At 35.3% G+C, this 16,567-nt stretch overlaps 1 protein-coding gene across 2 annotated transcripts in view; it reads left to right on the plus strand.

Annotated features, from left to right (window-relative positions):
• KATNBL1 (katanin regulatory subunit B1 like 1) overlaps nucleotides 1–15,355 on the plus strand; it is a 41,927-nt gene extending 26,572 nt beyond the window's left edge. The window contains exons 2-10 of one of the 2 annotated variants that reach the window (XM_032417235.1): nucleotides 557–687; nucleotides 1,596–1,636; nucleotides 3,235–3,514; nucleotides 7,342–7,460; nucleotides 8,556–8,606; nucleotides 8,695–8,784; nucleotides 9,131–9,220; nucleotides 10,032–10,125; nucleotides 11,830–15,355. In XM_032417235.1, coding sequence (XP_032273126.1) covers nucleotides 571–687; nucleotides 1,596–1,636; nucleotides 3,235–3,514; nucleotides 7,342–7,460; nucleotides 8,556–8,606; nucleotides 8,695–8,784; nucleotides 9,131–9,220; nucleotides 10,032–10,125; nucleotides 11,830–11,862 — 915 coding nt within the window. In that variant the 5' untranslated portion in view covers nucleotides 557–570 and the 3' untranslated portion in view covers nucleotides 11,863–15,355. The remainder of the gene's footprint in view (nucleotides 1–556; nucleotides 688–1,595; nucleotides 1,637–3,234; nucleotides 3,515–7,341; nucleotides 7,461–8,555; nucleotides 8,607–8,694; nucleotides 8,785–9,130; nucleotides 9,221–10,031; nucleotides 10,126–11,829) is intronic. The other variant, XM_032417236.1, reaches the window with a different exon arrangement.
• Nucleotides 15,356–16,567: the final 1,212 nt, after the last annotated feature.

The following is a 16,567-nucleotide window of genomic DNA, read 5'->3' on the forward strand; positions in this document are numbered from 1 at the left end:
ATAATTGAAGGAATAGAAAATTGTGGATTGTTTTTTCAAAGGTAGAGGAAAGCTCTGGAGAACTAACTGTAAGAATGAAAGAAAAATTTAAGGATTAGGCATAAAACAAATCAGATATATATAGTTTGATTTTTGTTCCTCTGCTGCTTGTAGTTGTATTTGACCCAGTGATTTGATTCTAAGACTAGGCTTCCATACATTTGGATGTCATTGATACTTACTATATAGACCTGATTTCATAACCTGTAAATTTAAATTTAATATATGGCTGGTGATATAGAAAATAGGGAGATTGACATGTTGCATTGGCAAAAAATATGCCATATTATTGTTAACTGGCTGCAAATAAAGAATGAGAACAGGAGCCTAATTTCCTGGAATGCCCTGCCTTCTGTTTCCTTTGTTTAAGGTTTTAAAATGTGTATAAATTAGAACTATGTTCTCTGCTTTACTCATGAACCTCTTTTACATAGTGTTATATTTTTATATGTCTGTTAAAGATCAGGCTCTTTTGCTTTTTGTATTTTCCATTTATTATTTTTGTTTTGTTGTTTAGGTATTTAAGAGATTATGGCATCTGAAGCCCACAATGTTAAAAAACGAGCCTTTTGTAATAATATTGAGGATCATTCCACTGATCTTCCTAGAAAAAGGATCTCTAATTTTACTAATAAGAACATGAAGGAGGTAAGTGCATGGTTTCTAGGTAATGGGTAAGACGGTATCTTCATCTTTTCATGCTACTATAGCAGAATACGATAGACAGTGACTTATAAACAACAGGAATTTATTGCTCACAGTTCTGGAGGCTGGGCAGAAGTCCAAGATAAAGACCCTGGCCAATTTGGTATCTGGTTGGAGCCTCTTTCTGGCTCATAGTTGGCTGTCTTCTCTGCTGTTTCCTCACGTCGTAGAAAGGGCAAAAGAGCTCCCTGGGGTCTCTTTTATAAGGGCACTAATCCCATTCATGAGGGCACCACCCTCATGACCTAATCACCTCCTAGAAGCCCCACCTCCTAATATCATTCATTTTGGGCATTAGGATTTCAACATGAATTTTGAGGAGACATGGTCATTCAGTATATCACAGATAGTTTAAACTGTTAAGTCTATGGATAGTTCTGGTTAAATTATTTAAATGATAGGAAGGTGATACTTTGCTTATCTCCCAGAATTAAGTACAATTAATGAAATACTAAAAACTTTATATTCCAAAAGCTCTATAAAGTTTATGGACAGTATGCTGTTTTGATATGATATCATTTGAATATTATAGTTTAATTCTAAAGAGGAATCTCAGAGGTGCTTTTTGTTCACCATTGCAAGGCTCATTCATGCTGATATAATTTCTTTTAAACGATATTATAAGTCAACACACTTATTAAGTACCCTGTAAGTAAAATATATGACTAGTGGCATGGAAAATAGGGAGATGGATATATTGCTTTGTCAAATATATCTATGCACAGTGTTGTTGTAACTACAGACTGAGACTGCTGCTTTAATCTGAAAAACTTAACTATGGAATTTCAGATTTGTTGATATCAGTCACAGAACTTAAATATGCTGTTAACTATCTACCTTTTATTTTTCAGGTTAAGAAATCTCCAAAACAGTTGGCTGCTTACATAAATAGGTAAGAGCTTCTTTAAAGTTTGTGGGAAACAGAAATATTGAAAGCTAGGTAAGAATGAAAAAGAGGGAGGGAAAAAAAGTCTTCTCGGGGCACCTGGGTGGCTCAGAGGGTTAAAAGTCTGCCTTCAGCTCGGGTCATGATCCCAGGGTTCTGGGACTGAGCCCCACATCTGGCTCCCTGCTTGGTGGGGGGCCTGCTTCTCCCTCTCCCTCTGCTGTTCCCCCTGCTTGTGCTCTCTCACTCTCTCAAATAAATAAATAAAATCTTTAAAAAAAAAAAAAAGAAAAAGTCTTCTCTTTTATTATAATAAGTAACTTATTGTCAAATAGCTCCTGTGTGCCATTCTCTGTGGAAAACACATCAGTATTATCTCTAATCCTTACAACAATCCTACTAGAAAGGTATCATTGCCCCTAACAATTGATGAGAAAAACTAAAGATTTGTGATTTGTTCAGGGTCATACAGCCAGAAAGTGGTAAAAATGACATTCGTTCCCAGATCTTCTGAACTCTAAAAGCACTTTCTACTAAACTACTGCTTCTCAGAATGGATCTGAGGACAGCGGGGGTTCCTGGAGTCCTTTCAGGTAGTTTATGAGGTCAAGACTATATTCATAACAATAACATTAATTCACCTTCTTGATTTTCACTCTTAGAAATAGAGTTTTCCAGGGACTACATGATATTTGATACCACAGTAGATTGAATGCAGAAGCAGATATGAGAATCCAGCTGTCTTAACTAAATATTAGAGATTTTGCACAAATGTAAAAAAGTGCCATTCTTCTCACTATATTTTGTTTTGGGAAACGGGTTTTTTTTGGTAAAATATTCTATGTTAATATGTAATAAGCTTATTATTACTTAAACGAATCAGTAAGTTTCCTCAGTTTCAGTGTCTGATACAGTAAATATCAGTAGATATTGCCCACATAAAAAAATTCTTTCGAAATCTCAGTAATTTTTAAGAGTTGCAAAGTATCCTGAGGCCAAAACATTTGAGAATCACCGTATGAAACTGTGAGATTTGCTCTATTGTGTCTTATCTTATTTAAACAAATTAAATATACTTAAGTTTAATCAAAATAAGTATTCTTGGGGCTCTTGGGTGGTTCAGTTGGTTAAGGGTCTGCCTTCGGCTCAGGCATGATCCTGGGGTCCTGGGATCTAGCCCCGCGATGGGCATGCTGCTCAGGGGGGAGTCTGCTTCTCTCTCTCCCTCGAACCCTCCCCCTGCTCATGCTCTCACTCCCTGTCTTTGTCTCTCTCAAATGAATAAATAAAAAATCTTTAAAATATATATGTATATTCAAATTTGCACAATTCAGATATATTTCATTTTTAAAGCATATAGTTATGCTTCTTCAGTTTCATTTAGTATAAAGTATTCTCCTTTTCATTGCTTTCCAGTAGGTTTGTAATTTTTTCTCTTTAATTTTCTTCTTTGATCTAAGAGTTAGGATTTTTAAAATTCTGTTTACTTCTAATTTTAGTGGATTGTGATCACAAAATGTGACCTATTAAATCTTTCTGCTTAAAAAGTTGTAAAGGTTTTCATGTAGTTCTTTTTCATTTAAGCAAATCAATTCTTCTTACAGAACAGTTGGACAAGCTGTGAAAAGCCCAGATAAACTACGTAAGGTGATCTATCGCAGAAAGAAAGTGCATCATCCTTTTCTAAATCCTTGTTACAGAAAAAAACAGTCCCCTAGAACTGGGGGCTGTGACATGGCAAATAAAGAAAATGAACTGGCTTGTACAGGCCACCTGCCTGAAAAATTACGCCATGATAGTCGAACATATTTGGTTAACTCCAGTGATTCTGGTTCTTCACAAACAGAAAGCCCATCATCAAAATATAGTGGGTTTTTTTCTGAGGTAAGTCATGAGCTTAACTTTATTCCTGTTATACTATTCGCTTTTTCTTTGTCATATTCTGCTAGCAGAGTCGTTCATTGCCTGTTGAATTCAGACTCTGAGTGATTCTAACTCCCTGAGACAGTTTTCTAGATTAACCAAATTTGAATCAGTAGTTACTCCATTTCACTAAGTTAGTGATATCTGAGATGGAATGAAATGGTTGACAAGCTGCTATAAATATTCAAAATGGCAAGTTGGCCAGCAGAGATTTAAAGGAAAGGAAAAGAAGGAATCTGGCCTAAAAAGTAGACCACCAAAGCCAGTTAGTTATCCAGGAACAAATGTTTTGCTTGGCTCTCAGAATTGCCATTGGAAGCTTTGTTCAGGAAAACATGCTGAGCTTTGCTGCTCTTCTAGCTCAGGTGAAATTAGTTGTTTGAACAGGCTCAAGGGAATTTGGGGGGGGTGGTGAAAGAAATATTCTAAAACTGGATTGTAATGATGGTTGTATAATTCTGTCATGATCTGTGAGAAGAAAGGAAGCAGGGGGGCACTGGGTGGCTCAGTCACTTAAGCCTCTGACTCTGTTTCCACTCAGGTCATGATCTCAGAGTCATAAGATTGAGTCCTGTGTAGGGCTCTGTGCTCAGGGTGGAGTCCGCTTGGGATTCTCTCTCTTTTCCTCTCCCTCCCCTTCTGCCCCTCCCTGTGCGTACATGCGTGTGCTTGCTCGGTCACTCTCTCTCTAAAGTAAATAAATAAAATTTTTTTTTTTTTTTTAAAGGAGGGGCACCTGGGTGGCTCAGTCATTAAGTGTCTTGCCTTTGGCTCGGGTCGTGATCCCAGCGTCCTGGGATTGAGCCCCACATTGGGCTCTCTGCTCAGCGGGAAGCCTGCTTCTCCCTCTCCCACTCCCCCTGCTTGTGTTCCCTCTCTCGCTGTCTCTCTCTCTGTCAAATAAATTAAATCTTTAAAAAAAAAAAAAGGAATCAAGGAGAATTTGATTTAATAGTGAATTATCATGGACCCTGGAGAATAGGATGGTAATCAAACTTAGTATTAAAGAGAATCACTGTCATGCAGATTCATTCACAAATACTTACTGAGGGCTCCCAACTGTGTAATGCATTCTGCAGGCTCTGAGGAGTTACATCGGTAGATGAAAAACAGACACTGCTCCTACTTTCATGTAGTTAGAGAAGTGATGGGGCCAACACTAATCAGATAATCAAAGAAACTACATACCCTGAAGAAAAAGAACATATGATTATATAACCCAGAAATCTGGCCTAGATTGGGACCTAGGTTGGTTCATCAGCTGAATTGAGGGAATGGACATTCTGAGTGCAAATACCTTTATTAAAAAAAAAAAAAAACTTCAGTTATACATTTGAATTAGTGCCATGGTGAGTCATTTTTCAAGGTCCCCCTTTTACTTTGCTCTCAGTTTGATTACTTTGCACAAACCTTCCTTAGCATGACACTTAGCTAATAAGTTTATTGATCTTTTCTTTTTTTTTTTTTAAGATTTATTTATTTTGAGAGAGAGCTGACTTGTGCATGCAGTGGGGAGGGGCAGAGGGAGAGAGAGTCTTAAGCAGACTCTGTGCTAAGCACGGAGCCCAACACAGGGCTTGATCTCACAACCCTGAGATCACAACCTGAGCCAAAACCAAGAGTCGGTCGCTTAACTGACTCTGCCACCCAGGAGCCCCTGATCTTTTGTTATTTCATACCTTTTTTACTGACTCAGTAGTGCCTGCTCTAAAAACCTAAATCTAAAAGTGTTAACATTATTTTGTCAAAGTTCAAATACACATAACCTTTTGATCCAACAGTTCTGTGCCTAGGTATATACCCAAGAGAATTGAAAACATATGTCCACACAAACACTTATAAACAGATGTTCATAACATTCATAATAGCCCAAAGTAGAAACATTCCAAATGTCCTTCACTTGATGTATGGATAGATAAAATGTCATATATTCATATAGTGGAATATTATTTGACCATTATAAAGAGTAAAGTACCAATATATGCTACACTATGTATAAACCTTGAAAACATTATGCTGTGTGAAAAAAGCCACATCAAAAAGGCCACATATTGTATAATTCAAATTATATGAACTGTCCAGACTAGGTGAAGTCATAGAGACAAAAAGTAGATTAATGGTTGCCAAGGGCTGGAAAGAAGGGAGATTGGAGTTCAGGGTTTCTCTTAGGGGTGATGAAAATGTTGATTTTAAAATTAATTGTGGTGGGGCGCTTGGGTGGCTCAGTTGGTTACGCGACTGCCTTCAGCTCAGGTCGTGGTCTCAGGGTCCTGGGATTGAGCTCCGCATTGGGTTCCCTGCTCGGCAGGGAGCCTGCTTCTCCCTCTCCCTCTGAGGCCCCTCCTCCCTGCTTGTGCTCTCTCTCTCTCTCTTAAATGCATAAATAAAATCTTTTAAAAAAATAAATGAATAAAATTGATTGTGGTGATGGTTGTACAATCCACAGATATACTGAAAACTGAATTGTACATTTTAAGTGCTTAAGTTTTATGGTATGTGAATTAGATCTTAATCTGTTATTTAAAACAATGAATCTAGTTGTTCCGGTGCTAAAAATAATCTTACCGAAATATTTGTATAAGTGCACATATTTACATACATAAGGATGTTCACTGATGCATAGTTTTAATAGGGAAAAACCAGAATCAATCTAAGTAAATTATGGTGTATAAACAACTGGAGATTGTTTTTTAAAAATGAGGTTGATCTGTGTTTTTTTGTTGTTGTTTTTTTAAAGATTTTTTTATTTATTTGACAGAGAGAGACACAGCAAGAGAGGGAACACAAGCAGGGGAAGTGGGAGAGGGAGAAGCAGGCCTCCCGCTGAGCGGGGAGCCTGATGCGGGGCTTGATCCCAGGACCCTGGGATCATGACCTGAGCCAAAGGCAGATGCTTAACGACTGAGCCACCCAGGCGCCCCGAGGTTGATCTGTGTTTTGACATTAAAATCTTTATGTGAAAAACAAGGTTTTCAAAAATACAGGTATTATAATATTTTAATTTTATATCTAATTTGTCTGTCTAGAAAATGGTTTGGAAAGATACATACCAGTCTGTTAACTGTGATTACTTCTGGGAAGTGTTACTAGATTTTATCTGGGTAGATAGAGATTATTCACTTTTTCTTTGATACAGGTCTGTGCTATTTGAACATTTTACAAGAGGAACATATTACCTTACTATATTAAAAAAAGGAATGAATGAATTTAAATACTGGTCATAGAACTGAATTTTTGTGGTTCCCTTCCTGTGTTATTCAGTATATATCTTTGCTTTTAATCCACATAATAAATCCTAGGTTTGTAGGTGAGTTAAAAATAATTTATTTTACAAATTATTGAGATTTAAAAAGAAAATGGTAGCAAATAAAAAGTATTGATAAAAAAATAAACAAGTCCTGGGGTACCTGGGTGGCTCAGTCGTTAAGCATCTGCCTTCAGCTTGGGTTATGGTCCCAGGGTCCTGGGATCGAGTCCCGCATTGGGCTTCCTGCTCGGCGGGAGGCCTGCTTCTCCCTCTCCCACTCCCTCTGCTTGTGTTCCCTCTCTCGCTGTGTCTCTCTCTGTCAAATAAATAAATAAAATCTTTAAAAAAATAAACAAGTCCTAAATTTATTCAGATCATTTGGTTACTTTGTTCAACTGCAACATTCCTTTTTTGGGGTCAGTAAAAGGAGTCAACTCTGCATAATTTTAAAATATGTCTACCAGAATAATTTAACTGGAAAAAAATGGTTTCATGTCATGTTTCAGTGTGCTTTTTAACAAATTAGATTACTGCCTTTCAGGTTTCTCAGGACCATGAAACAATGGCACAGGTTTTGTTCAGCAGGAATTTGAGATTGAATGTAGCTTTAACATTCTGGAGAAAGAGAAGTATAAGTGAACTTGTAGCTTATTTGGTGAGGTAAGTATGACCTTTTATGCTTTTGTTCAGTTAAAGTAATTTCCATGTTTTATCTTGAAGTGCCTGTTCTTTTTTATGTTATACTGGCTAAAATTTTAAACTTCTATATTTAGGTTCCGTAGCAACAATATATTTTAAATTATATTTATCACCAGTCTAAGAGTAATCAATATACAGAAAACCATATGTTTCATCATATGGAACAAAGCTATTACCTTCTCTAGGGTTCTTATATATAAAACCAAGAGATACCAGTATGGGAAAAGTAACCTTTTAAAAATCCTCTTTGAGTCAAAATTTTAAGCATGGCTTTCCTCAGTATATTCAAGTCTCTTCTCAAACATTATCTTTCCCCCCCCCCCAGAGAGAGAGGGTGTGTGTGTGGGGAGGGGGGCGTTGTCAGGCAGGCAGAGAGGGAGAGAAAGATTCTTTGAGCAGGCTCTGTGCTCAGAGCCCCACGCAGGGCTAGATCTCATGTTCCTGAAATCATGACCTGAGCCAAAATCAAGAGTCAGATGCTTAACCATCTGAGCCAACCAGTCACCCCCACTTCTCCAATATTATCTTAATGAAGCCTTCCCTGACCACCTTATTTAAAAATACATATTTCGGGGCACCTGGGTGGCTCAGTTGTTAAGCGTCTGCCTTTGGCTCAGGTCATGATCCCAGGGTGCTGGGATCGAGCCCCGCATCGGGCTCCCTGCTCAACGGGAAGCCTGCTTCTCCCTCTCCCACTCCCCCTGCTTGTGTTCCCTCGCTTGCTGTCTGTCTTTGTCAAATAAATAAATAAAATCTATTAAAAAATACATATTTCTTCACTCCCTGTCTCTCCTGTTTTATTTTTTCCCATAGCACTTACTACCATCAACTTGCTCTATATGTATTTTACTTGTTATCTGTCTCTGTCTTCTTCCACACCCCATCCCTACACACACTCTGAAATACAAGTACTGTATCTCTTTGTTTACTGCTGCATCCCCAGCACCTGGCTCATCATAGAGACTTAGATTCTTTGATGAATGAGTAAATTTTTCAAAAGCAGTGTGAAAGTTACAGATAAGGAAATCAGCACTCTAAGCAATTTTGTACCCACAGGATAGAAGACCTTGGAGTTGTTGTGGATTGCCTTCCTGTGCTCACCAATAGGTAAAAAAAAATATTTTTCAGAAAAAAAGTAAGTTTAAAGAAGGACAAATGACTTATTCATAATTTTACAACTTAGTATTTATTTTAGTTTACAGGAAGAAAAACAATACATCTCACTTGGCTGCTGTGTAGATTTGTTGCCTCTAGTAAAGTCCCTACTTAAAAGCAAATTTGAAGAGTAAGTGCTAATGTGACTCTCAATTCATTTTTCTCTTACAGCAACCTTGATTTTGTTGCTTGTGAGTACATAGTGGTAGTTTGAACTCCATGAGACATGCATGGCGTCTGTTTTCAAGGAGCTTATAGCCCAATTAAGAAAAGAATATGAAATGATTAAAGATTAATTACAAAAGCATCTATAAACAACTTACATAAAATACAGCTTTTGAAAGTAGTGAAATAAAATTTTTAAAGGGGAAAAATCAGTGTGTGTATGTGCTTTTTGAGGTGGGAGCTGAGTATCTTTTTTTGTAAAGGCTTGTTGGGTGAAAACACTTGAATTCTGTAACAAAATGTCATTTCAGATATATAATAGTTGGTTTAAACTGGCTTCAAGCAGTCATAAAAAGGTGGTGGTCAGAACTATCATCCAAAACAGAAATTATAAATGATGGGTGAGTATATCTTTAAAAATAAACTCATTCTAATAAAATTTTTTTCAGAAAAGCAGTTTGATTAAAAGATGATAATTCTATTCCATGATCATCATTAAATAAAAATTTATTTTCTTTTCAGAGAAATATTAAATTGGAATAGTGTTCACATGCGAAAATTACATATGAAAGTTGAATTCCAGAGCCCAGTAACCCCCTCTATCTCTTTTTCTGGCAGAACCTTACACTTCATTTTAGGAGGAAAAAGCACAACAGTGCTTTAACCCTCATACCTGTTATAATGAGTAAGGGAGAAAAAAAGAGATGGCTTTTGGTGAGTTAAGTATTGAGGCACAGGGATGGAAGCATCCTGCATCCTATAGGTCTTTGACTACCTAGACATTAACCTGAGAATCCGATGTGGATGATTATAATTCTAAAAACTATACTATAATCATCATAATTTGAATATTGCCTTGATGTAAAAATGTGTGTGTATTCTACTAGATGAACCAGATTATCATGAAGCTGCAAAAAAATATCTCCCAACAGTCTTCTTAAAGATTTTTTTCTCTAGGCTCTCAAAAATTTCCCACTTCATACCCAAGACCAGGTTGTCCAAATGCTGCTCCAAATGCCTAGTTTTCTTTCCTGCTTTAACAAATAAATAATCTTTAATTTCCATGATGGGCAAGTATTATTTTAAAGAGTTACTTGATTTCAAATGGTACAATTTCTCTTGATAAATACTTGAAAATTTGAAACTGTGTTCATTAAGTGTATTTACTAAGTCCATATTCTTATATTTGCATTCTTTTTTCTTTTCTCATAGAAATATTCAGATTTTAAAACAACAATTAAGTGGATTATGGGAACAGGAAAACCATCTTACTTTGGTTCCAGGATATACTGGTAATATAGCCAAGGTAATCCACATTTAAGCTTAAAATCTCTATTTAAGCTTAATTAAATATTAGAAATAATATATTAGTATTATGCATTTATAAATGAAGTCTTTCAAATATTCAATACAGTATATATATATATTTTCAAGATTTATTTATTTGACAGAGAGACACAGCGAGAGAGGGAACACAAGCAGGGGGAGTGGGAGAGGGAGAAGCAGGCCTCCTGCCGAGCAGGGAGCCCGATGCGGGGCTCGATCCCAGGACCGTGGGACATAACCCAAGCTGAAGGCGGACACTTAATGACTGAGCCACCAGGGCGCCCCTACAGTACTACTCTAATAAGGCCTAAAGTCAGTTTCGTATTTACAGATGCTTAAGGTCCTCTGGATATGAATATGACTTTGGCAAGGAACACAGGAATTAGCCATTGAATGTATTTCAGATGCAGCTGTGGAAATGATGTGCTAGAGGGAATTTAATGAACTAGCTCCAATTAGAGAAAAGGTTAAGAACCCAGGTTAGGAAAGCATCCGAAAAGAGAGTGACACTCAGAAAGCAAGGGGTGAGGAATGTAATCAAATGCTTTCAGGGTATTATTTTGTACTTGGCTTTTGCTAATGTCATGCTTTTGGGAAAGTAAATGTTCAAATCACAGTATGAATTTGACATTGTGCTTTATTTACTTTCTTATCTCTTAAAGGAAAAGATATATTGCTAGTTTGGATTTTAATATTTAAACTCCAGAAAACATTGGTAGTTAAAATATAATTGCAGGGGGAAAAAAATCACTGTTAAGAAATATTTACACCCTTTTACTGGGCGTACTGCTATCATAAATGGGCATTAATCAGAAATATACAAGCATTCTTTAGTTTAAAAAATACAGTATTCTAAGTAAGAGGTATTATGTTGTGAACTTAGTTGTGAAATTCTCCTTGGATACCTTCAAGAAAAGAAGCAAAATGATTTATCAAACAAGTGTGTGACCCCTGTGTATAATTTTACTCTGTAGAATTCTTAACGATGAAAATCTCATAAATATCAATTTCCCAGTTTTTTGTTGTTGTTTTAGTTGTTGTTCTTTCAGTAATGGGAAAATGAAGTAAAAGTTGATAGAAAATGGATATAGAGTATGTATTACATATCACCTTGTTCTGAGGCACCTTGCATTCTTGTTAGTAGTACTGAAAAAATATTGTCTCCTTAGAAATTTCCTTTCAATTACAATTTTTTATAAAGAGAAATTTTGTGGTTATGACCCTAGATACAGTATTTATTATTGAAGAAAATATTGAGTGATTAAAAAAGTTCTGTGAAGTTCCTTAAGTTGTGATAAAACCTCTTTTATAGTATTAAGCCCTCAATTGTAATTTTTCAAGGGTAGAAATCAGAAAGGCTGTCCTCAGGCTGGCCTAGAGTGTATATAGCAATGAAGGAATTGCTGGGAATTAATGATCTTGCTTAGCTATAAAAGCAGACTGATTTGATCACAGGAACCAGAACATTCACTCAGCACTTAACAGACATTTATTGAGCATGTGCTGTGTGCCAGACGCAGTGCTAAACAAAATGCAGCTGAAAAAGTTCAGTAAGACACATTTACCCTCAGAAGGTCACAAGAAGCTAAAGCAAATCACGTAACAAAAAGGGAGAAGAAAATGGGGTGTGCATATGTGTATTTGCTGTACCAGCTAATGAAATGTTTTTGTTTTGTTTTCTAAGGATGTAGATGCTTATTTATTACAGTTGAATTGAGAGACTTCATCTACTAAAGAGCATTTAATTATTCAAAACGTCCCCAGACTAAGATTTCAAAAACAAAAAAGAAGTCTCATCTGAGAACTGTGAATCGTGGAAGAAATCAAAACCTTTTTTTTTCTTTAAAAAGCCACATATGAAACCACTAATGAAACCCTAACAATCTACTTCACATTGAAGTGGAAAAATATCCAAAAGGAGCGGCTTCAACTTCAATGAGGTGAAAGTGCACTATGAAGATTGTTCGCCTTTGCTGCATTCGGGATTTATATGGTTATTTGGTAACATTGTTTAAGAACTACTGGGTCTTAATGCAATCCTGCATAAGACTATAATTTATACTATGTCAAAAAGAAGACAGGACTTACTACTAGGAATCACAAAGACCAATCATCGTGACTTTTTTGAAGATTGTGTTTTATAAGAAAACACTTAAATGTGTGCAGCTATTTTCTTATTTTGAAGACTTTGCAAGTTTAAAATGTCATAGCAAATAATCAATACTAAAAATTTGTCCACACTGAGATACTGTGTATACAAAATGCCTTAATTATTAATAAGCCAATGTGTATGATACCAATACGTGTTTAAAAAAATTAAAACCAACCATGCTTCTGGCATGATAAAATCATGGAATTACATCAGGGGTTTCCACTCATGTAGAATGTTGTTGTTAAAACTTATTCCATACCATTTTTAAAACTTGAGGATATTTTTCATATCTCTGAATTTTTTTTTTGCCAGAATCATTGTGTCATGTATGTATGTGTTATTTCTACATAAAAGAAAAAGGTGAATATGTATTTGTATGAATGCTTAACTAGAAATGTCCATGGAGTTGGCTAATTTATATTCACTTTTTATTGTATATAGATTCCTAATATTTTCAGTTCTGTATCATTTAAGCTTTCTTCATTTGAGTAAATTCACTAAATATTTCTATTTTTTGCTTTTTTTAATTCTGCTTTTATATCAGTTTAATTCTTTTTCACTACTTATGTTTTAAAGAATTACACACAGTGCTTTAGAAATGTTTACAGTTAGTGCTGACCTTGTGTTCTAAATTCCAACACTTTACTACCTCCTCCAATGGTTAGTATGAAATACCAGCAGATTGTATGAGGTCTTTTTTTTTTTTTAATATCATTTTTAGTGTCAGTGAACCCATTTCTGGAATGTCTTAACAGCTACATATCTTATCTTGAAAGTGATTGGGATTTAAATACCACTATTGGTGGTTTGTGCATCATCTCATCTGAGTAAAGATTTTTAGTAATTGATTTTTCTGCAGTAATCTTACAAGCACTTGAATGTAAATCTTTAGCATTTATCCAGTTAGCCACTACTGATGTGAATCCCAAGCAACTTTTTTGCTTTAAAAATGTTATCTTTCACTGAGTTCTATTTTTTGTGTAGCTATATTTGATATAGCTGTGTATTCCTCACAGTGAGCATCAATTTTAATAATTGGTTCTTAAGTCTTTAGAATAATTTAAGATTACTGCATCTCTGTGATTTGAGAGTTGAGTTATATAAGAAGTTGTTTTTCAGGAGGTGGGAATTTGAATCGTAAACCTGCGTCATCTCTGTGAAACCTTAAGATGATGAAATAGAACCTTTCTTTGTTCCTATTCCTTTAGTTATCACTGTCTTATGTAACACTTTGCACCAGTTAACTCAGTTGGAGCATGGTGCTAATGAGGCTAAGGATAGGAGTTCAATCCTTTTATAGGTTCATTAACTTTACACATACACAGAACTATTCATGGCCACAGATTGCAACTTCTCGTAGGTATGTATCTCACAATTCAGCTCTTAGTCACAAGGAAGATGATGTGTATGACATAGCATAAGCCTTTCATCTCAAATGGAAAGACAGCTTAAATAATTGGTATATGTGATACTATAGACTTTAATATTTAAATTAAACATAATTAATGTAATATCTAAAATATTGTGTCACTATAATTTTCTCAGGGTAAGACCATTTCCTAAATAGTATCTTTTAAAAATCAAGTTTCAATAAATTTCAGTAAAAATTAGATACAAATACAAATAAAACATAGTAAGAAAAGGTAAAATCCTATTAACACTGAGTTCTTGTGCCTAAGTTTGGGTTTGTTAAAGGAAAGTATACTCAGTGCTGTCTAAGACAGCAGAATCTTTAGCTCACATATATTATTCAGTATCACACAACTCCTAATTTCTGTTCTTGGCGTTTGCGGTTTACATTAGTGTCTACCTTTCTCAGTTACTGAGTTATGATTAGTATTTTTAGTACGATTTTTGGATAAAAGATGTTAAATAAGTAAATATTGTTGAACACTTTGGTTGCTGTTAAGCTCCTCTCATGCTATGTAATCAGAACAGTGTTGATTTGATCTCCAAAAAGAGCCAAAGAAAGTGTTTACAAAGTATTTTGGCTGTTGTATTGACCTAGATTAGGACAATTGCTGTCTGTCATTGCTCATTTATTATTGTGCTGCTAAGCAGTATACAGAACTGAGGGACTACCCAACGTCTCTATGCCTTTTTACCTCTTCTACCTTCTTAGGTATTCTGTACTTGACTTTGCTAACTTTGCAGGTCTAGGGACAGGAAGTTTATTGAGGTGATGGAGGGTTATAATCAAGTAATTTGCTTCTACTAGAAATAAAGTGAATGGATTTTGTAATGAGTGGTCATGATCAGAATTAGGGTTAAAAGGAAGCAAGCATTATCAGATGGTTTTTAAAATTAATCTTTTGGCAGTAATTTCAGAAGTAGTTGACACAGATTATTTACTTGAATCCTGAGATGTGAGGATTTGGATATAAATCCTGTATCCACTTTGGGGAATCATTAATATCAGCACTAAACTCTGAGGGCTACTGATGAATTAAATCTTAATGCCCTTGAACATTTTTGATACATGTTATGTCCTAATCTTAAAAATGGTCATGTAGATTCAGAGCTACATTTCTGGCCTTCGAAATAGGCCAACTCAGAACATTTCTGTATTTGGCAAGTTGATATAATTAACATTAATGGATGATTTGAGAAATTATTATTAGCTATTAAATATTGATAATAGGAATAATATTTAAATAGTTACTTAAATTACTTAATCAAGGGGCTTGAAAAAGCAAAATTTAAGTTAATATTTTAGCAGTCATTCCCAGTTATCTTTCTTCCTATTTAAGAGCAAGATGGTAATGTCAGTTGCCTTTGTTGATTTAAAGAAGAAAAAAAAAAAAGAATCACAAGCAACTGATTTAACTGGAGTGATCCATTTGGATACACTACTTATCTTTCAATACGAACTTTATTTTCTGGATTACTTCAAATGGAAATAATATTGCTGGACATTTGTTGGTAGGTATTTATTTACTCCTATTCATTCTCCCTTAATTTCTAACTATGAAAATTGTCATAAAACTTTGTGACCAACTATTCCTGCTCCTTTTTTTATTCTGTAACAAGAATATAGAATAAAAAATTCATCCCTAAACACTGTATGCTCCTAATTTGTAAGATAGCTTGATTGATTCAGTGACAGCATTAAGTGTAACAATAAAAACAAATACTGCATATTATATACCCAGTATAACAAGTATATTTTCCAATGCTGTACTTAAAATAATATTTAAAATATTGTAGTCAGTGTAATGTTCTCTGGGTCAGATCATTGACTTAATAGCATCTGCTAAAATCAAACGTCAGTAAAAATTAAGTACAAATAAAACATAGTATATACCCCAGTATTTTCCCTTATAGACTATAATCATAAAACACAAAAAGACAGTGACTGTGTACCAGTTCTGTGAAAGGGCAGCCCCAGAGCTACCAATATTTTTCATAGCAAAGCTTGTTATACATTATTGCTTTGATAAACAGAATTATTATTATCTGAGCTACAAAGTTTTCAGATAAGAGATGTCAAGAGTCTAGATGAGGATTCAGCCCCCAAATACACATGAAGTAGTATTGATTCTTTTTTTTTTTTTAAAGATTTTATTTACTTGACAGGGAGAGACACAGCGAGAGAGGGAACACAAGCAGGGGGAGTGGGAGAGGGAGAAGCAGGCTCCCGTGCGGAGCAGGGAGCCCGATGTGGGGCTCGATCCCAGGACTCTGAGATCATGACCTGAGCTGAAGGCAGACGCTTAACGACTGAGCCACCCAGGTGCCCCTCTTTTTTTTTTTTTTTTACATGTACACCATTTACTACACAAGGTATACCTCAAAAAAGTAATAATAAAGGTCAAAAGAAAAAATTTAAAAGTATTGTTTATATCACCCACCTTAAATAAAATATCATAGATACAATTGAAACCCTGTATGTACCTTACCATGTCCCATTATTTCCCTCCAAGGTGACACAGCCTTTGTCATGCCCCTATGGGTTTTACAATTTTTATGTAAATAGGGTCACACTACACATCCCTGTGCTCGCTTCGGCAGCACATACACATTACACATCCTTCTGTAACTTGCTGATTTTGCTTAAAATTATATTTCTTTTAAGATTCATGTCTGTCAGTACACATGGCTCTAGTTCATTTGCTTCCAGAATGATATGATATTCTATTGTGGAAATATACCCTCATGTATTTGTCCATTTTGTTGGTGATGGACATCTAAGTATTTGAATGAGTATTGATTCTTATCCTTTACAGTATTACGTATTTTCATTCGGATTTAAACCAGGATTTTTTTTTTT

The sequence above is a fragment of the Phoca vitulina genome, unplaced genomic scaffold (assembly GCF_004348235.1).
Source record: "Phoca vitulina isolate PV1807 unplaced genomic scaffold, GSC_HSeal_1.0 scaffold20, whole genome shotgun sequence".
Lineage (NCBI taxonomy): Eukaryota > Metazoa > Chordata > Mammalia > Carnivora > Phocidae > Phoca > Phoca vitulina.